The sequence below is a fragment of the Bos grunniens genome, chromosome 9 (genome assembly GCF_055505025.1).
Source record: "Bos grunniens cultivar Pamir isolate PY7600 chromosome 9, Bosgru_T2T1.0, whole genome shotgun sequence".
Classification (NCBI taxonomy): domain Eukaryota; kingdom Metazoa; phylum Chordata; class Mammalia; order Artiodactyla; family Bovidae; genus Bos; species Bos grunniens.
Genome location: NC_141173.1, coordinates 67025348 through 67047853, shown reverse-complemented (window position 1 = coordinate 67047853; position 22506 = coordinate 67025348). Strand labels below are relative to the sequence as shown.

At 35.8% G+C, this 22506-nt stretch overlaps 1 protein-coding gene across 9 annotated transcripts in view; it reads left to right on the top strand.

Moving 5' to 3' along the window:
• PTPRK (protein tyrosine phosphatase receptor type K) overlaps positions 1 to 22157 on the top strand; it is a 619180-nt gene extending 597023 nt beyond the window's left edge. For all 9 annotated transcript variants that reach the window (XM_086317874.1, XM_086317871.1, XM_086317869.1 and 6 more), the window contains 9 exons: positions 6576 to 6730; positions 8802 to 8937; positions 9153 to 9302; positions 10183 to 10356; positions 13551 to 13682; positions 13825 to 13950; positions 16683 to 16846; positions 17367 to 17502; positions 20645 to 22157. In XM_086317874.1, the coding sequence (XP_086174000.1) occupies positions 6576 to 6730; positions 8802 to 8937; positions 9153 to 9302; positions 10183 to 10356; positions 13551 to 13682; positions 13825 to 13950; positions 16683 to 16846; positions 17367 to 17502; positions 20645 to 20698 (1227 nt within the window). In that variant the 3' untranslated portion in view covers positions 20699 to 22157. The remainder of the gene's footprint in view (positions 1 to 6575; positions 6731 to 8801; positions 8938 to 9152; positions 9303 to 10182; positions 10357 to 13550; positions 13683 to 13824; positions 13951 to 16682; positions 16847 to 17366; positions 17503 to 20644) is intronic.
• Positions 22158 to 22506: the final 349 nt, after the last annotated feature.

Here is a 22506-nt window from a genome sequence, read left to right as displayed (position 1 = left end):
CCTTAAGACACATTAAACCCTTTCTTTTGTGGAGCTTATAATCTGTTGAGGGGAAAAAGGCAGTAAAAGTTAATAAATAAATACATCATATAGTTTGAAAAGTACCATGTATAAAAATAATGTTGGGAATGGAAACAGGGAACATTGCTGAGGTAGAGGAAGGAATAGTTTACAGTTTTAAAAGAATGATCGGGAAAGGAGTAGTTGAAAAAGTAACATGTGATAAAGGCTTGAAGGAAGTGAGGGAAAGAGTAATATATCCCATGGAAGGATTATATCCCAGGGTGAGTGTCCCTGGCAGAATATTCCTGATGGAGGGAACTGTGATTTCATAGACCTAGAGGCATGATATTCCTGTCGCAGTGAGAAATATACTGGAGTCTAGGGTATTGAGAGATAGGTAAATGAAAGGGAAAGAAATGTGATTTAAAGTCAGGGAAATTACAGAGCCAGATAAGTGAGGTCTTGTGAGCCACTATGATGATTTTAGTTTGTATGAAAGGTAAAAGTAGCCAGCCATTGGAGGGTTTGAGCCCAGGAGTAATACAATCTGACTTTTTTTTTTAAATAGGTTCAGAAAGACTAAAGCTAGTGGGCAGTGTGAGAGGACTAAAGTAAGACATAAAAGCAATAACATACATTGTTACAGAAAAGTTTAATAAATTTGACCACACAAAAGTATAAAATTATCTGTATCAAAATAATTAATTAAAAGATGCACACACAACAAAGAAATTGTGATTATTTACTATTCTTAACTCATAGCTTTAATATAAATATAAAGGAAATACTAGAATCTCTGCCCCACAAAAAAGCAACTGCTAACATGCCTATTGAAAATGTTTAACCTCATGTGCTGATATACCATTTTTTTCCTTTTTTTTTAATAAAAATTTATTTATTTTAATTGGAGGTTAATCATTTTACAATATTGTATTGGTTTTGCCATACATCAAAATGAATCCACCACAGGTATACACGTGTTCCCCATCCCGAACAGCAAGCACTTTTAGAAAAATAATAATAATTCGGATTGATTTTAAGAGTATGATGAGACATATTTTCATGTGTTGCTGATCATATTTAAATTGCCATAAACCCTGTGGCTTTCCAGGTGACACTAGTGGGAAAGAACATGCCTGCCAGTACAGGAGACATAAGGGACATGGATTCAATCCCTGGGTCGGGAAGATCCCCTAGAGAAGGGCATGGCAACCCACTCCAGTATTCCTTCCTGGAAAATCCCATGGACAGAGGAGCCTGGCAGGCTATAGTCCATAGGGTCGCACAGAGTTGGACACAACTGAAGCAACTTAGCACACATGCACACAAGCTCTCCGTAAATCAGTAAAGCAATTTATCTACAGAATTTTAAAATATTGATATCATTTGACCACTAATTTTACCTTCCATGCACCTATCCTAAGAAATTTATTTAAACTACAATTGACTTCATGGGCTTCCCTAATTGTTCGGTTGGTAAAGAACCCATCTGCAATGAGGGAGATCCGGGTTCCATTCCTGGGTTGGGAAGATCTCCTGGAGAAGGGAAAGGCTACCCACTCCAGTATTCTGGCCTGGAGAATTCCATGGACTGTAGAGCCCACAGGGTCGCAAAAGTCAGACACGGATGAGCGACTTTGACTTTCAGTTCACAATGACTTCATATATAGTCGTAGATATTTTACATAGCCGTAAATGTCCACAATAAAGTTATACATCCATGATCTAGAAATACCACTCTTTATAAATGATATTTAAAAGTAATTTTACAAACATAAAAAATAATTAGGGGAAATATTAAGTGGAAAATTACCAGTATACAGAGCAATATAATTATGATTATCACATTTATAAAGTATGTATGAGAATTTCTTAGACAAATCAAGCAAAATAAGCAAAGATGTAGGAGATTTCAAGAAAAGAACCATCAAACATGATTTAATGAATAGCTAGATTCCATTATCATCAAAAGAATTTGGAATATATATTCTTCTTATAACTTCATTTAAGCTTATGAAAAGTCAATCATGCCTTTGCTGTCCACCTGGAACTATCATAACACTGTTCATCGGCTCTGCGTGCATGCTAAGTCGCATCAGTGGTGTCCGAGTCTCTGTGGCCATATGGGCTGTAGCCTGCCAGTCTCTTCTGTTCATGGGATTCTGCAGGCAACAAAATGAAGTGGGTTGCCATGCCCTCCTCCAGGAGGTCCTCCCCACCCAGGGATTGATCCCACCTCTCTTATGTCTCCTGCATTGGCAGACAGGTTCTTTACCACTAGCGCTACCTGGGAAGCCCCTCATTGGCTATACTCCAATATAAAATAAAGAGTTAAAAAGAAATCAATCACAAACTTAGTTATAAAGGAAACTTAAATACATAATAAAAATTCAAAATGTTTCCAAAATCCAGTGGAAAACAACAACAAATCACTGACCAGCAACTCCCTAAATTAGACTCAGAAATCACCAAAGTCCTCTTGTGAATAATCTTTGAATGAACTATTGCCTTCTGATGCAAAGAGCCGACTCATTAGAAAAGACCCTGATGCTGGGAAAGATTGAAGGCAGGAGGAGAAGGTGATGACAGAGGATGAGATGGTTGGATAGCATCACTGACTCAATGGACATGAGTTTGAGCAGGCTCCGGGAGATGGTGAAGGACAGGGAAGCCTGGCATGCTTCAGTCCATGGGGTCGCAAAGAGTCAGACACGACTGAGTGACTGAACAACAATTGCCTCAGAACTAAAATTATATTATGAAGATAAATAATTTTATATCAAAATATTCTACAAGTTAGGAGAAAAATATATAATCAAAAGTGATTTCTATTTTGAAAAATAGTCTAAAATCTTTAAAAAAAAAAACAGTTAAACTAGAATATCAGGAAAAAAGTCAATAACACAAAGGGAAAAATAAATATAAAAATGCTGCTGCTGCTGCTAAGTCGCTTCAGTCATGTCCGACTCTGTGCGACCCCAGAGACGGCAGCCCACCAGGCTCCCCCGTCCCTGGGATTCTCCAGGCAAGAACACTGGAGTGGGTTGCCATTTCCTTCTCCAATGCAGGAAAGTGAAAAGTGAAAGTGAAGTCTCTCAGTTGTGTCCCACTCTTAGCGACCCCACAGACTGCAGCCTACCAGGCTCCTCCATCCATGGGATTTTCCAGGCAAGAGTACTGGAGTGGGGTGCCATTGCCTTCTCCGATATAAAAATGAGACACTGACAAAAAAGAATAAATTTAATAAAAAATCTATTTCCTTGAAAAGATCGATAAAGTAACTAAACTACTTGTCAATTCCAAATGAAGAGCAATCAAAACAAAATATGTGACAAAAGGGACAGAGCTCTAGCTATACCTGCTATTAAGAAAGTTATATTATGTGTGAACTTAGAGACAGATCTTAGTCTAGATACAATGAAATCCTAGGAAATAATAATTTCCAGTATTTAACCCAAGGAGAGATCGGTATCTGAACAGCTGGTAAAAGAAAATAAGAGTGTTGAAATTTGCCATTAAAATTGCATTATGGGTTCATAATTGAGGTGTCTTTAATCTCTAAAGAATAACTAAGGAATAGCTAATGCCTAAGTTAATCAAACTATTTAGGCCATAGAAAAACCATTAAAACCAACTAAATATATTTTAAAAGCAAGCAGAACTGTGATGACAGAACCACATAAAGATAGGACTCTCTCAAGCTCTTCTCTGTCTCTCTTTTTAGATCTCTGCCTGTTTCTCTTTCTCAAGTATGCACACATACATACATTGCAGACCAGTTTAATTCAGGATATACTGAAAATGTGAATCCAGGACTGAATTAAGATCACTACATGATTTATCATGATTATTTTTTTAAGAATTCAAGGATTTTACAACTGTGGTAGGAAATCTAGAAGAATATTTCATTATCTCAGTGCATTAAAGGAACAAAATCCTGTGATTTCATTAATAAATATTGTAATGCACTTAGTTTTATTTAAAAGTCATTTATAGTAATACTCTAATTATATTAGAAAGAATAAGGAGACTCCCTAAACATGATAAAGCTGTTTCAACAATAACCAGTAGCACACATATTACGGAGTGAAAAACTAGAGGCATTGAAGTTATTAATATAATCAGAGATGTAATGTGGATAATCATGCTCACTAGTGTCCAACATTTTTGGAAGCTCTAGGAAATTAAATAAGACAACAAAAGGAATAAATGGCAAAACTATTAAAAAGGGTGAAATTATTTTAAGGTGTAATGATTTTATACAAAAAAAAAGCTAGTTAGAAAATTTAAAAAAGAAAATCAAAATTAATTAAGTGACTAATTCAAGATATATTTCATTATATTATTAATAAAGATATAGATTTTTAAAAATCTCTTTCATAATAACAAAAATTCTTAAGTATCTGTTCTTGTTGTTGTCCAATTCTTTGTGACCTCATAGACTATAGCCCACCAGGCTCCTCTGTCCATGGAATTATCGAGGCAAGAATACTGGAGTGGGTTGCCATTTCCTTCTACAGGGGAGCATTGCAACACAGGGATTGCACCTACATCTCCTGTATTGCAGGCAGATTCTTCACCACTGAGAAACCTGAGAAGCCCTCTGAAGTATCTAGAAATATATTTAGCAAGAAAAAAAACAGGTCCTAAGTGAATAAAACCATTACAAATGTGTTGAAGGACACAAAGATATGAATAAATGGAGACATGCCCCATGTCACAAAATGGGAATACTTGGCATTAATACCTCCTTATGGAGTTGATACAATACTAATTATAACATTCAGTTCAGTTCAGTCGCTCAGTCGTGTCCGACTCTTTGCGACCCCATGAATCACAGCACGCCATGCCTCCCTGTCCATCACCAACTCCCGGAGTTCACTCAGACTCACGTCCATCTAGTCAGTGATGCCATCCAGCCATCTCATCCTCTGTCGTCCCCTTCTCCTCCTGCCCCCAATCCCTCCCAGCATCAGAGTCTTTTCCAATGAGTCAACTCTTCGCATGAGGTGGCCAAAGTACTGGAGTTTCAGCCTTAGCATCATTCCTTCCAAAGAAATCCCAGGGCTGATCTCCTTCAGAATGGACTGGTTGGATCTCCTTGCAGTCCAAGGGACTCTCAAGAGTCTTCTCCAACACCACAGTTCAAAAGCATCAATTCTTCGGCGCTCAGCCTTCTTCACAGTCCAACTCTCATATCCATACATGACCACAGGAAAAACCATAGCCTCATTACTAGGGTTTATTTTTAATTTATTTTCCTCATATAAAAAACACTGGAAAAGAGTAATTTTTTAAAAAACCATATATTTGAAAATTACTCAGGAAAGTTTAAGTAAAATGAACAATAAGAAAACATGCACTGCCAGATATTAAAATTTTCTAAAAAGAGCAATACCCTTACAGCAACTCCAGCAAAAGGATCAATGCTGAGGAGATGATCTTTGAACAATGTATGGCCTTCCTCAGTAAAGTTGACTTTAAAAGTACTTAAGAAAGTGATTTTACTTGTATGATTCCATAGTGATGTTTATCATTGTTACTGTTATACTTATTTGTTGAGCCCTGCTTTGTGTGGGGTTTTGTACTTGGAACAGAAAAGAAAAAGAATTATAAGATGTGATCTCTGGCTTCCAAGGCTTTGGTGATATTTAGGATAGAATCTAAAGATAAAATTTCTCATTTAGTTCATTTATTTCATGCAATTTTTTCTACCTTTTCTGAGGAACAAGTGAGATTGAGATTTCACAGAGTTCATAGTAGAGTTGTAAATATATAGACTATAGTGGTGCTTGAGGGGCCACAAATGTGGATTCTTAAAAATAAACTCTGCAGCATCTCATCTGAATTTTCCAAGTGCTGTTCATACAATCTATGGGCTTCTTTTAACAAAAAGGAAGGGAAAAGTTTGAAATGTGCATTTAAATGTCTCTCTAAAAATTAACCCAATAGGAGAAAGGCACAGCGATGGATGTTTGCTTCTTTCAGTTTGTGTTTTTGTTGCTATAAATAATCCTTTGTGTGCTGATTTATTTCACAGAGTTAAGAAAATAGGCTGGCCAAAGAACAGTTTAGCTGTCTGTATATTTTTACAAACCCATCTAGAGTAGCACTGTTCTGGAAAATCCCTACATGCCATGCTTCAAAACCATTTTCAACATGGATAAGCAAAGCATTAAAATCTCTTTGTGAGGTGAGAAGCAGAAAGTTGCTTTTATACACCACTTGAGAACTCAGTGCGTTGGGTCAACAGGGCAGCATTTTAACTTCCCGTTTCTTCCTTTTCCCCTAATCATTTTTTGTGTTGTCATTCCAAATAAGGAACAGACTGTCAGGGTAAATAAAATTTACCCAGACTTACAGAACTGAGCAAGACTTCTTATTTTCTTTCTTTGGCAGTTGTCTGAAAATAAAGGTAAGCTCGTAGGCCATGTCAGCATCCTTTTTCAGCAAAAGCAGTATTTTTGATAAATTTCTTATGTTTTTTCATTGTCAGTCAGGTCTCGTACCCATGGTTGTCTTTAATGGCTCTATTTTGGTCCTTGAAAACACTTCTTTATGTCTTTGCACAGAGGGGATACAATGAGATCCGTGAAGTTAAACAGTTCCATTTCACTGGCTGGCCTGACCATGGCGTGCCCTACCATGCTACTGGCCTCCTGTCCTTCATCCGGCGGGTCAAATTCTCCAACCCTCCCAGCGCTGGTCCCATCGTTGTGCATTGCAGGTGAGTGGTGGTCCAATCGACATTGACTTTGTGCAGCCAGCTTTTTTAAAGTATCCAAACAAGGCTTGTAAACACAAAAACTAATGCATGCTTACAAGGTTCCAGTTTGCAAGTATAACAGATAAGGTAAAACAGCAATAAAATAAAAGTTAGCTCCTAAGGAGGCTATAAAAGAAACTTCAGAAATAAATGCATTCATCTTAATGTGTGTAGTATTGTCCATAATTGCGAATGTAGAAACTCTGCCTTTTAGTGGCAACATCTGCATATGTGTTGTGGATTTTTTTGATCACTTTTGCAAAGCCTATATAGTGTGGAATAGTAGGTGAAGCCAGAGAGTTCTTGCCAATGTAGTAAATTCCTAATAGAATCCCAGCTTTTAGAACTATATTTGAGGCATACAAAGTTATTAATTGGCCTAAATTACAAGAATTTGTGCTGTAAAACATCTACTTCAAGAATTTTTTAAAAGCCATCCCTCAGAGGACCTTGAAAACTACATTAGTAAAATCCAGCATATATATGCCAGAAAAATGTGAATATTATCCAGACTTTCTTTTGATTAGAAACTTCTCTTAAAACAAGTACCCAGAGACACTAAAAGCAAATTACATGGCCTCATTTTAAGATATGAATAGAAAAATATATACTGAATCTGAAAAGCTTTTCCTAAATGCTGCACACCATTCTCAAATACTATCCTTTCCAAGGTACATAATAGGTTGTGCTTAAGCATTTTTCTTTCCCTGAAAGTCCAGCCTATTCAGTATTTAAATGACCACATATGAAAGGGGAAAAATAAAACAACAGAGAATGAAATAAAAGTAAGGCGTCTCATTAGGATCAGATACTGTGTACCTTGAAAAAAAAAATCTACAATTCAATCCTCCTCAACAAATCTGATGTACTCTTAAATTACTTTCCTGTCTCAAACCCTGGGAACAGTGACTGAGAAGATGGTAGGCAAGAAAAAAAAAACAGAGATAGCCACAATACCTTTGACTTAAATTTCTTAAAGAACAATTAAGTTTAAGAGAAATGACCAAATCCAGACTTCAAAGAAATAATGTTAATAGTCTATCTATGCATTTAGAAAATGAGATAAATGGGTTTTCAATTATGTAGTGTCTTGACTTATCATAGAGTTTTCCTTTCCTGTGAATTGCCTGCTTCAGTAGTGCTCCAACAGTCTCAGATATGCTCTCGAAACACAAGTGTCATTTTCTACTTCCACTTGGGCATCTGAACTTACGGAAGAGAGGGAGCTGACTACAAAGTGATTTTTCCATAAAAATCCAAACTATACCTTTTTGCTCCATTGACTTATACGTATAAAACTGGAGAAATCTTCCCAGTGGGTAAAATAATCAACAGTATATTATGATTCGACTACTGAATTAAATACAGGAAGATAGTATTATCTTTGTGACCTGTTAAGAATTATATTTCATACTTAACAATTTATTTTCATTTTTTCTTTGGATCACCATGTAAATATTCTTTCTACTGTTGGTCTCCTCCCCAGTAATAACGAACATTTTCATCCCCACCCTCACTATTAACACTTCCCCTGAAATGTGACTCCTCAGATTTTCCATTTAAAGGTTTTAGATTAATGTTCTTTTGCCTTGACCAGAAACTGTCTTCCTAAGACAGCACCGCTGCATTTTGCTAGAGTGCCCACAACGACATCAGTATGAGTCTTTCTATCTCAGATGAAATTTTAAAGCATAAATCCATTCCTTGATCAATTCTATGAGCTTGAAATTTTTGTAAAATGAAGACTGTGTATAAGAGCTATGAAACTTCAGTGCCATCTATACATGATTTTCAAAACACAATTTGATTTACAAAGTTTATATTTTTTAATTTGTTCCAGTCCTCAGTTTACACCAAAGTAGGTTCTCTACATTGAAGCTATTTGTTCATTAACAAGCATTTACACAGTACATACAAATTATGTCTTATACTTTGTTGAATCAATTTGATTCCACTTATTTGAAAATCGGATGGGTCTTTCAATTTGTATAGACATGCTTCCTGCAATTCTTTAGATCTGCTTATTTTTCAGTGCTGGTGCTGGACGAACTGGTTGTTACATTGTGATTGACATCATGCTGGACATGGCTGAAAGAGAGGGTGTTGTTGACATCTACAACTGTGTCAAAGCCTTAAGATCTCGTCGTATCAATATGGTCCAGACAGAGGTGTGTTGATTGTTGATTAACCTCAGGTGGTCTTTCTTGGTTTGCTTTCCAACATTTATCAAACTAAATAGTAGGTATTTGTCCCATAGCATCAATAGTAACTCATCAAGTCATAGAAAAAATACTGGTATTTTTATTAATATTTTTATATAGAGAAAATTCTTTGATGACAGGAAACTTGTATTAAAATATGAAAATTTTCTTTCTTTTGATAGGAACAGTACATTTTTATTCATGATGCCATTTTAGAGGCCTGCTTATGTGGAGAAACTGCCATACCTGTCTGTGAATTTAAAGCTGCATATTTTGATATGATTAGAATAGACTCCCAGACAAACTCTTCACATCTCAAAGATGAATTCCAGGTATTTATTATTTCTAGAGACTTTTTATGAGTAACTTATTACAAGTTGTCCTGTACATTCCTAATTCTTCCAAGGAATGTCTTTCAAGTCAAATTTGTAACCTTTGACCCTATTTTAAGTATAATATAATACGTGTCTCTTTCATTATACAGTTATACAAAGTTATAGAGTCAACTTTAGTATTAATGAGCTCATATCATATCTGCTGTATTTTGAAGGACGAATGAATTCAGACTCAGGGAAAAGTATGGGGAAAAGCTACCATAAAAGTCAAATTTAGTGATAATTTGTGTGTATTTACAATCTTTTTTAAAATGCAGTCTTATGGATTTTGACCTTCTGTGTCACTCAAGCACGTTAATAATAATAGCTGGAGTTTGTGTAAAACATCATCTCTAAATAATCCCAAATGTTTTCACTGCCCTTAAAACATCCCCAAAACTGTTGACTATGAAATCAAGAATAACTCTAAAAACCTAATACTTTGATTCTTTGCCCAGTGCTCTTGGCCATAGCGTGTCCTCAAATCTGGAACATTAAAATGTTATTACAAATTATAAATTTGATGATGGGCATCATCATGGGCTGCTCTGACTGCATTTTCTTTGGTTAGACAATACCTTTCGCAGGTTGCTGTGTTGTTTAGCATCCCTTTCCCTTTCAAGGAGAGGTACATTGAACAATGTGTATATTGTATCTTTGTCACTTCTCAGGCTTTAGGAGCTTTAACTATGAAGTCTATCAGCCTGTCATCATGGCAAATGTCATTGACTTGCACAAATCCTTTTCTTTCTACTTGGCCTCCTAAATGCCTGATAGATCCGTGTTATGCTATGAAATGGGTCACTGTCTTTTAACCTGGCTTCCCTTTTCTTTCCAGACCTTGAATTCAGTCACCCCTCGACTACAAGCTGAGGACTGCAGTATAGCATGCCTGCCAAGGAACCATGACAAGAACCGTTTTATGGACATGCTGCCACCTGACAGATGTCTGCCTTTTTTAATTACAATTGATGGGGAGAGTAGTAACTACATCAATGCTGCTCTTATGGATGTAAGAGACTGCTCTCTTTGTTAGTGTAAAATGTAATGAAAAGCTGCAAAATTGATGAACACTGGCTAGGTTCTCTTTTCAAGAAAATTTAAATGGCCTAAAAAGGAAAAGTAGAAACATTCATTGTAATACAAAATTTTTTGGACAATGATTTTGAATTTCCCTTACAATGGTTCTTAGGCACTATAAATTTTAGGCTTGACTATAAGTTTGACAGTTGATTTTCAATTGTTATAAAATTTTTGTACAAGAAATATCTGCAGGTGATAGTTTTCATCCTGGTTATTTTCAGGAAAGAGAGTCATGCTTATCTAGTTTGAATATAGTTAGGAATGAATTTTTTAAATCAGAGTGTCATATTCTACTGAAATTGTGTTAATTTGGAAACTTTCATCTCTGACACTAATAATTTATAGCTAACTAATAATTATTCCAATAATTTATAGCTAACTTGTTTCATTTATTATTAATTAATAAGATATAAGCGAAGGCATGGAAGATACCATGTTAACACATCAATCATCATGAAAAGAACTCTCTTGCCCTACTCCAGTCTTTGTATTGTAGATGGTACAGCATGTACTCACATGTCAGCATCCCAAAGACACACCAATATGGAAATGGAATTTTAAAGTAGTCTTTTTCCATCTTGTTTTGCTTACCTTGGGAAGAAGCAAGAAGGGTTTTAAGTTCAGCATCCTTTTGGTTTATCACCTTCCTTCATAGGCATCTCTAGTTTTTGCCCTTTAGACTATGGAGCCTTAATAAGGAGAAACCAGAGTCAGGGTTCATTCTTGGGTGATGAATAATGAAGCTTTCTAAGTTATTGCTCCTACTGAGTTCTGCAAAATTAGTTTCTGATAGTAGAGGCTTGTCAAAGCCTATGTGCCACTTCTAATTTTCACCCAGTTACTTTGCTCTTCTTTATTCTACAGAGCAGAATAGTTTAAAGGTAAGCTCAAGTGGAAAGCTACTACTCTTGCTGTGACCAGAGTCTTGCCTAGTTATTACTCTTGTCCCCTGAAGTCACACTAGATCCTCATTATACTTTTTCTTGCCTTTTAATCATCTGCAAAGTCAAACATACTAAATATAGAGAAAACACACAGACCTTTTTTTTTTTTCTGAGTCAGTCTATGTTTAGAATGAAAAAGGGTGAGAAAAAGAAAATAACATTAGGAAAGATATTTAGGCATTTTTTGTCTTTGACATCTCTTTTAAATTTTTTAATTTCCAGGTGGTTTTCTGGTCAGTATGAAGACAGAACCTTGTATTCTATGTGTTCCTATCTTCTGTTTAACTCACTGTGATTCAACACATATATTTTATAGTTGAAACTGCCCTGTGGATTTGGTAGTGTGGTTGGGACTACAGAAAAGTTAGGTTTGGTTTGGCTTATAAGAACGGGGCTCATTGTTCAACACTCTCACCTTCCCTTCCTCTCTACCCCATTGTAAGTGTCGTACACCCTTCGTCATGCCTGTGAAGATTATGAGGTATGGCCAAGAATCATGTGATATCAAACCCTTAGATGTACTCTTGCACTTAAAGAGGAAAGAAATAGGAAATCTTCAGTCTTCTCTCATATCGTCTTCTCTTCTTCTGTCTCCCCACCCCTATGACTCAAAAAAGGAATAAAAGGCTTTTCATCTCCCTTGACTTACTTTCCTATGGAGCAGACATTTAATTGGAAGGAAAGTTTATTTCTTTCTTCTGATCCTTTCTCATAAGCCTTCATATCTTCCTTAGGAGGGCACTCACCCCAGCTCCAGGTGTGACTTTTTGAGGTCTTAAGGTCAAGTAGAAGCTGTTGGTGAATTACTGTCTCCCCAGATTTATCCTGCAGTCATCCATGGAGTGAAATGCTATGGTTAGCAGCATTTCCCAAATGGTGATAGGATCTATGAAGCTCAAAGGTCAGTTTCTACACTAGTGTTGAGACACCTGAAGGACTTAAAGAGTAATATGATACAACTGAGTTAGCAGATCACTGACAATTTTTATCAGCATTAAAGAAATCTATCTCAGGCAGCTGTCTAGTTATATTTTTACAAATCCTTAGTTTATTACATAGAAATATATATTTCTGTTTCAGTGTAGATCATTAGTCTGTAGAATGACAGATTATCTGGCCAGATCAATCTATCCTCTTTCTGGGAAGAGAGAATGCATTGTGTCCCAATCAGGGGGCCTTGGGTCAATAAGGAGTCATTCCCTCTTACCTGGGGCCAGGGAATGCATTAGTTTTACTCTGTGGCACTTGAAAAATCTTTTTATTTATTTATTTATTTTAATTGGAGACTAATTACTTTACAATATTGTAGTGGTTTTGCCATACATTGACAAAAATCAACCATAGGTGTACATGTGTTCCCCATCCCCAACCCCCCTCCCACCTCCCTCCCCATCCCATCCTTTAGGGTCATCCCAGTGCACCAGCTCTGAGCACCCTGTCTCATGCATTGAACCTGGACTGGCGATCTGTTTCACATATGATAATATACATGTTTCAATGCTATTCTCTCAGATCATCCCACCCTCACTTAAATGATTGAAACTATCATTCTGATCATTGATATACATTAGAAATTCCCAGAAAACTATGGGATGTGAATTGCCTACAAGATGTGTTGATAATGTCAATATAATATAAAAGCACATGAGTTTGAGGCACATGTGGTTTTTCTTATTTGGAGTGGAGAAGAGCCAGCCAGACAGTTCTATAACAGTTGATAGCTGATAGACATATATTCATAGACAGACACACACACAGAAATTTTATGTCTTTGGAAGACTAAGAGCCTTCTAAACTTAGTCTTCTAGACTAAGACTAAAACAGCCCAACAGGTACCTCACAAAGGATCTTAGCCTCAAGAAGTTTTTGGTTGTTTTTTTTTGTTTGTTTTTTTTTTTGGTATTTGTCGTATATTTACTTTTATCAACAAAATTAATTCTTGGCTTGAATTGCTGCTGAGGCATCAAAGGCATACTATCAGACTGACTACTTACTAGTTGCAGTATGTTTCAGTGGTCCAAATCTGTTATTCCACGGCTGGAGCAGAAGGCTGACTTCATCTCCATATGAAGATGTTGAGTCTCCCCAGCCCTACCTTGAAGTGTATTGAATCTGCTTGTACAACTGATTATTCATTCTAAGTTATTATTTTTCCCTGTCTACCTTGTTTTTTTCACAGAGCTACAGGCAACCAGCTGCTTTCATCGTCACACAATACCCTCTGCCAAACACTGTGAAAGATTTCTGGAGATTAGTGTATGATTATGGCTGTACCTCCATTGTGATGTTAAATGAAGTCGACTTGTCCCAGGTTAATGGTTATGGGTTTCTTTTGTATACTTACACATGACTTAATAAAGTAGTAATAAAATGCTAACATCTGCTTTATGCTATCCTAATTAGAAAAAAAATAAGGCTCATTTTATTTTTCTTTCAAAAATATTCACATCTAGGGCTGCCCTCAGTACTGGCCAGAAGAAGGGACGCTACGATATGGTCCTATCCAAGTGGAATGTATGTCTTGTTCAATGGATTGTGATGTAATAAACCGGATTTTTAGGATATGCAATCTAACAAGAGTAAGTCATTAATGCTTTTAACTGAATTGATCGAGAACAGGTGATTACAAACATAGTGTGGTACATTTCCTTTCAGACAAAAGAGAGAGTAAAATTAATAGAAATTATATAATCAATCCCAAAGCTACTAATCATCTTATGATTTAGAACGGCAATAAAAATGCATTCTAAAGACAGGAAATCAGAAATGCTGGAAGCTAGGTTTCTGGGTCAGTTACTAACCTATTGTATTCTATGTGGAAATCAAAATGCAGATTCCCTGGTTCAGTTGAGTTTGATTGTCTGGGCCTGGCCTCTGAGTATATGTAGATTTATCTCAACGTTAACGTCAAGTCTTATTAGCATTAATATCCAGCCCAGAAGAGGTATGCAATTGAAAAACAGGAATATAATATTGATGACAGGAGAAAGTGACGTGTTGGATCAGCCATTACAGAAGGGATCTGTGTCACTATTCCAGTTCTGCTTAAATCACATATGTCCCTGACTCTCCTCCTACAACTCATCTACAATTTCATCGCTCTGAATGGCTCAGCCTCTGGCTCTGCCCAGATATGTAGCTCGATGCAGTGCTGCTAGCCCTTGCCTTTTCCCAGCAGCAAAGTAGCAACTGTCCTTCGGGAACCTTTCTTTCCTTGACATTTCCTGTGTTTTGCCATCAGTGACAAACTGCCTGGGGTCTCTCCTTCAAAAGACCAAAAAGTACTAATAAAATCTGTCTAGATTATGTAACCACATAGCAAGGAGAATTTGAAAAGAAATCAGTAGTACCTCCCATGGAATTATGGAATTTTCTCTCTTTTTAAAGACAAAGAGTACTCTTTTCTAGAGCAGCAGTTCTATGTACGTGTATTATTTTAAGTGTGTAATTAAAATTGTCATGTTACAGTGTTCCTCACATCAAAATGACTATATGTGCTTCTGATTAATGTCTATATGTGTATAAGTAGAGAATAAAATCATATCCAGTTCTATTGTTCATTTCAGTGGGGGAAGAAAAGGATAACTTCAATCATGTCATAATACTCATGCATATCTTAGATGTTAATTTAAAGAATCTCATTATGTCTGCACATCTGTTACATTATGGTTCTACTAATATTTTAGCTGAGAAACTGTAGCTACTAAACTAAGAAAGTAAAACCTACCTGTTAATCGAACTGTTTATATGAAAAATACTCTAGGAACAGGAACTGAAATTTGTTTTACTTTTTTTGGGGGGGTCAGCATATTTATTTTCATCTATATTTGGTACTCAAGCACTTATTAGTGTGTGATTTTTCTTTCTTTTCCTATTACCATTATTTAATATCATTCACCTCACCATATATTTAGTATATGCCAACTAGAGGTTGGGTGCTAAACTCGGTAGTTCCTTGTCCCACCAAAGGATGTATGAACCTTGCATGTGGAGCTTCAGGTCTGATGCCTTATGATATGGCTCACTTGTACATACAAATTCTTCCTTATATTTTCACTTGAGGGTTTAATGTCTTGATTCATTTATTCAACAATACTATTACTTGGAAAGTAGTTTTGCTAGGTTCTAGTGATAAGAGATTTTAAGGGAAAAAGAGGTTTTCTTGTCCTTAAAGAATTTATATTTTATCAGGGAAGATAAACATTAAACAACTTGTACAATCATTTATCTACAAATAAATGAAATTTTTGTAGGGAAAAAGTACAAAATACAGAGGCTTTGGGTGATCTAACAAAGCTGGATGATCAGAGAAGACTTCTTTGAGGCCATGATATTTAAGACAAAATTTGAAAAATTAGTAGGAGCTATTTGGGCATGGGATAGCCAGCTACCTTGGTTTACACAGGACAGAAAGTTTTCCTAGAATACATGAATTTAGGCACAAAGACCAGAAAAGTCCAAGGCAAACCTAAAGCAAGTTGATCACTCTGTTTGGGACTGAGAAAGGCAAAGGGTTCCGTATATGCAAAGTTCCCAAGATAAGAAATGACTTGGTAAATAGATTAAGAGAAGGCAAATGTGTCTAGACCTTGACTAGCTTATTAGAATAAAGGGAAATTGAAGGAAGAAGTGGAGCCTTATCTTACAGGTATTTTTAAATGATGGCAGCAGTTTGGGTTTTATGCTAAGATCATTTGGAAGATATTAAATCAAGAAGTGACATGATCATATTTGCATTTAAATCATGATGTCTACAATAAGAATGGTTTGAAAGGATATCAAAGTTTGTTCAAGGAGATCAACTAGGAAGTAATTATTATGATTTGTGATTTGAGAATACAATGATATCAGTGGCAATAAAGAAAAGATGAATTTGAAAGTTATTTAAGTATAATCATAGTAATTGATTATTGAATATGGAGTATCAGGGAGAATCTTATATGAAGATAATTCTCATGTAATTTAGAATCTTCCTGCCCTGGCATGTACATATTTTGGACTTTCATTAGCTAGATTCAGTCTAATGTGTCATTTATGTCATAGTGTAAATTGGTATGAAACTTGTTTGCACTCTCAGTCTCTAAGTCGTGTCTGACTCTGTGTGACCTCATAGACTATAGTCTGCCAGACTGGAGTGAATTGCCATTTCCTCCTCCAGGGATCTTCCTGACCCAGGGATCAAACCAGCATCTTCTGCATTGGAAGGTGGATTCTTTATGACTGACCCACCTGGGAAGCCATGAACCTTTTACTTTCTAGTAAAAATTCTAGCCCTAACTTATTTACATAGAAATATTTTTTCCCTCAACAGCCACAAGAAGGTTATCTGATGGTGCAGCAGTTTCAATATCTAGGCTGGGCTTCTCATCGAGAAGTGCCTGGCTCCAAACGGTCATTTTTGAAGCTGATCCTGCAGGTGGAAAAATGGCAGGAGGAATGTGAGGAAGGGGAGGGCCGGACGATCATCCACTGCCTGTGAGTATGGCGTCTTGGCTGGGCCATTCAGGGGGCCGTGGTGCTCGTTCCATCATTAGCCTTCTTTTTTTCCTCTGCTAAAGAGTAACTCCCATCTTACAGACCTCAACTAGATATTCTTCTAAAACAATCTTCCTGTTTCACAATTCTATAATTCACTACTACAACTTTTGTATTTTTCAAACTGATTTTATATAGTTATCATATAAACTCTTGAACACTACTCTAAGTAACTTTTCTGATTTACACTATGCACAAATCTATAAAAATCTCAAAGTATCTAGCTTGCAGCAATCTATGCCTATAGCGTGTCCCGGCCCTAAGCATAAGCTGTTAATACCATCCTCAAGTATCTTCCTCTCTGCCCTCCACACAAACATGTACACATGTGAAGCAAAATTAAAACACAAGGGGGAAATTAAAAACATAATATTTTCTTTTCCAAAACATATATGATTGTGTGACCTATGGTCACCAAAAACGTCCATCTAGAAAACACCTTTGTTTTCTTTGCTTTCAGAAATGGTGGCGGGCGAAGTGGCATGTTCTGTGCTATAGGCATTGTTGTTGAAATGGTGAAACGCCAAAATGTTGTTGACGTGTTCCATGCAGTCAAGACACTAAGGAACAGCAAGCCAAACATGGTGGAAGCCCCGGTGAGTCACGGTCTTGGATGCTGAAGTAGGGGGTAGAGGTTAATCAGTCATATACCTACTTGTTGATCTGACTTCATTCCCAGGGAATGAAATGTGTAAATGAGTCTTTGTGGGGACCTTCCTGCTCTAACTGATGAATTGCCAAGTAACTCCTTCTAAACCCATAAGCTTAGTCACATATTGTATAAACTGCTAATGATGAAAACTAATTTCATTTAACTTGGAAAATGTATAGGATTTTTTTTTTATTTTGAGCAATAAATATTTGTTACAGTAAACTTCGATAAATGGTTCTGTAATAAGAAAAATCCTGTCATCTCGGTTTTATTCTTGGTATTTCTTAAAGCATATTGAGTTAACTGGTAAAACATTTTGAGGGATATACTTCTAGATTGTATCTAGCGCTTTAGACACCCAGTGTTTTTAAAGGGCAAATGCAATTTATTTTAGTCATTATCTATAATTCCTCCTTTCTGGTCAAATTATAATTTTTTAAACTATTGCCATTGATAGTTTTCACCTTTTACCAATTTTAGATTGTAGTCATGTGATTTTACTTGAATTAGCCATGGCTCATAAAATCAGAATTCAGATTACAAAATAAGAGCAGGGAGGTGTTAATATGTGTATGTAGGAACTCATCTGTTTGAAGCTATGTGCAGAGGAAGAAAGCAAGTTAAACTTTTAGCATGTTCAACGTCTAAAGCGATGTCTGTGAGTTATACATATGTGAATGGTGGGAATAGGTCAGGAGCAGCTGTGTAGTTTATGCTCACAGAGAAGTAAACCAGAAAAACCAAGACATCATTGTTGCTTGCCCTACATTTATCAAGATGATCAGATAACTAAAATGAGCAGTTCAATAAACCTTTAAAGTATTTTCACCACTTCCTGCTCATGGATTGTTCACACAAGTGGTACGTTGCTTCCTGAGACAAAATCTGAAGAGTTACATTTATACGGTTTCATTTTTAAGAGCAAGTCACAGACTTCTTCCCCTTTGACAAGTCTTCAAAGCCCCTGTCTTCCAGCTCATACCTTAGGTATTGCTGGTATCCCAGTAAGATGGTAATGGCTTTGACCGGGGTGTTGGCAATGGAGATGGAGGAAGGCGGATAGATTTGAGGGATTTTTAGGTAAAACTCTGAGGTCTGTTTACAAAATGGGCTGGTAATGGTTAGGTCTTTAAACTCTCTGCCTTCTGAATATTTTTTCATATAAGTCTGCTTCTGTCTCTCAGATCAAGTCTTCCTAAAATCATCAGCAAGATCACTTCTGGCCTCAGAATTCAAATTATACTTCCAAATTTAACTGATTTCTTACTGTTCCTTAAAAAAAAAAAAAAAGCCTATGATTAAACTCTGCCATTCTAGAACCTTCTTGCTGCTAAGTCACTTCAGTCGTGTCCGACTCTGTGTGACCCCAGGGACGGCAGCCCACCAGGCTCCCCTGTCCCTGGGGTTCTCCAGGCAAGAACACTGGAGTGGGTTGCCATTTCCTTCTCCATTGCATGAAAGTGAAAAGTGATAGTGAAGTCACTCAGTCATGTCTGACTCCTAGCGACCCCATGGACTGCAGCCTACCAGGCTTCTCCATCCATGGGATTTTCCAGGCAAGAGTACTGGCGTGGGGTGCCATTTCCTTTTCCCAGAACCTTCTTAAGAGTTACTATTTACCTTTACACTCATGTCCCATGAATCTTGTCTAAACACCCAGTCCTTTGATTTGTTTTTAATCAAGGTTAATGATTAGTTCCTTGTGATGCTGAATTGAACTGACGAGTTTGGTAAGAAAATACAGAATGTAAACCAATTTGCTAGAGACTGATTAAAGAGATGTAACTATTCACAAGCACTTTTTGGTTCTTGAGGTGTACTTGCCACAGTGGTAGGCTAATTTAAATCACACCTACTTGATAATTAGGGTAGGATTGATAATAGGGTAGGATTGCTTGGGGAAATTTTTTACTTCCCTCTTTTATTGCTCAAGATACCCAAAAGTTCTCTTTTGAAATAGCATGAGTTTTAGATTGTTTTCTAATTCAGCCTAAATTTTACCCACTTGGACTGAATTGAGAAGATTTTACTACATGTTACAAGTCATAATTTGTAATGCAGTCTCCGAATTTTTCTAAATTCTTCATAACGGAGCAGCATATAGATGGACTGAGAGGAAAAGCGGTTTTAACTCAAAAACGTTTTATTGTCAGCCAAGTTATCTTAAATAAAGGCAGCAGAAATAATTTTTCTGATAAAAGTAGGCTCAGAAAAAGTTAGGAACCACTAACCATTTTTGAAACTTTTAATTAAATACTCTGATGGAACAAAAACTATGTCAAAAATTAAGAATTTAGATATTCACATATGTAAGTCAAATCATTATGCTGTACACCTTAAACATAAACAGTGCTATATATCAATTACATCTCAATAAAACTGGAAGAAGAAATTAAGAATGTGGAATTGTGGAATGGCAGTTTGAAATAACTGGCTTATTTATACCACTAAGGAAAATACATAAAGTGTGGAGAAAAATTACTTGCAAGTTCACTCTAGGATTATTTAAAATTAATAAAAAATAAATGTCATCTTATAGTCAATCCATATATTGGACTTTTATGTATATTAAAAGAGGTGTTAAATAACATGAGAAAAAATATATAACAATGCTAAACAACAGAAAATAAAATATAAAATCATATCCTCAAATATAGGTATGCAATTATATTTATTCTAAAATACTGTTTCAAGCATGCATAAAAATGGTCTGAAGCTAAGGTAGTATTTTAAAACAGTTATTTCTGATAATAGATTTATAGAAACTTTTTCTGATTCGTAATCTTTCTATACTTGGAAATTTTTCTGTACTGATCAGGTATTACTGTTATAATCAAATAAGCAATACTGATGTTTTTTTAATTTGATACAGAATATGAGGCAAAGACAATATATATTTTTACATCAACTTCCTTTTTCTTAAACAGCAATCATTAGACTCAAATGTAAAATAGTATATGCCTTGATGTTAAACTTGTCTATGGAAAAAAAAGTTCGTAATTCTTGAATAATCTAAATTGAATGTGTTCTCCATTCTTTGCCTTTTTCTTGACTTCAGTCCACCTTTCTGTTTTAACATCTTTCAGGAGCAGTACCGTTTCTGCTATGACGTGGCTTTGGAGTACCTGGAGTCGTCTTAGTTGGAGACTTCAGAGTGCATCCCAACAGAACCCATTCATCTGTTGAGCCAGCAGCTGTTGTACCTGTCACACCTGTGCAGAAAGATTTTAATGTGGGGGGGTGGGGGCGGGAGACTTTTACATTTGAGAGGTAAAAGTATTTTTCTTATGAAGTTGTGTATCTTAATAAAAAGGACTCACTCAATTAGTTTCTATTACTGTATGAGAACATCAACATTTCATGCCACATAAATTATATTTCATAAGCAGCAGATTCACATGAAAACTTATCAGTGTTTGTACAGTGAATAGGCAGCGTTTTCTCTCCTGGTTTTGGTACAGCAGCCAACACGTGTTGCATGAATTAATACTTCCTTTGTGGCATTTTTCTCCCTTTTTCAGATAAAAGATGTTAAAACTTTCAAGGAAGAAGAAAGAAAAGCTGTGCAAATTCATAGGAAAGTTCATTTTTTATATGTTTCAAGTGTAGCAGATCTCTATATAAATATATAAATATATATAACTGGCTTATTTTCTTTTAATGTGCAATGATGGATGGATCATTTAAAGTTCTTTCTTAAAAAAAACAAAAAACCATAAGCCAAAGACTCAAGTGTAAATATGTCTATATGGAGAAAGCACATTATATTTATTGGTTACTTACATTCCTTTTTTGATGGCTAAAATACTACCACCACACAATCTTTTTTTTTTTTTTTTTTTTTTTGAAGAAAGGTTTTTCTTTCACTAAAATCAATTGTAAACAATTTTTGTAGATTATTTTTTGTATGTTTAGTGTAAGTAGAGGATAAACTTTTTAATTCATAAATCAGGAAGCAATGTTCTTTAAAGTGATTCTCTTGTGTACATGCTTGTGAATTAAATTTATGTAAAACACCTTGGCATTTGGGTCTTTTAATGTAGGACCAAATTAAAACATTTTGCTGAAAATATATAATTTTTCATGATTTCCTTAGGTCAGTATGGTTTGGTAATCATTATGAGAACTGCACACATTCAAAGGCCTTGCTGATGACTTGTGTAATGTTGAACATAACCTTTAAGCATCATTTAAATTTTAAAGGGATTGGTCTTTTCAGCCTATGACCAAGCACTGGTCAAAAAATCAAAACTGCAACATTTATGCTTCTGCAGTCAAGTGTTAGCAAACTGTAAACTGTCAAGGTGATCCAGTGTTTCTTTTGATGTTTACATGCACAAGCTTTGAGTTCTGAGCAAAGTGTGAACGAATCGATGCCAGATTCCTATTTTGTGCATCATCATGGGATTCTCAAGTGAACCTTTTTAAATGTGATCTTGTACACTTGCTCCGTGTAGCTGTAATTTCACATCATCAGCTTGCAGTTTGTTATTGACTAAAGCATTCTAGTATCCTCTTTTTAGATTGCCAGTTCATGACATGGTGCTTATGAAGATTTAATTAAAGTAAGAGTGAAATAAAACTTTTATAATTACAGCAGTTATTGTTTACACATCATTTTCTCCCCTTAATTTTCATGCCTTCACTCCCAAATAAATACCCTATTCTCAGTGACAAAAGTAGACAACATGAAATCTATTAAAAATAAAACTGATGTCCAGATACAAATTTCTTTCATTTTTACTCTTTAACTTGAATTTCCAAAATTCCAAATGAGTGGAGAGAAAAAAAGGACAGGGAATTAACACCAACTTTTTTTTTTTTAAGTTACTGTATTTTTATGTCACTACCATTTTATGTAATATAAATTTCCTTATTTCTCCATATAACACAAATAGCAATTGTCATCCCAATTTTACCAGTGATAAAATTGAATCTGAGAGGGTAA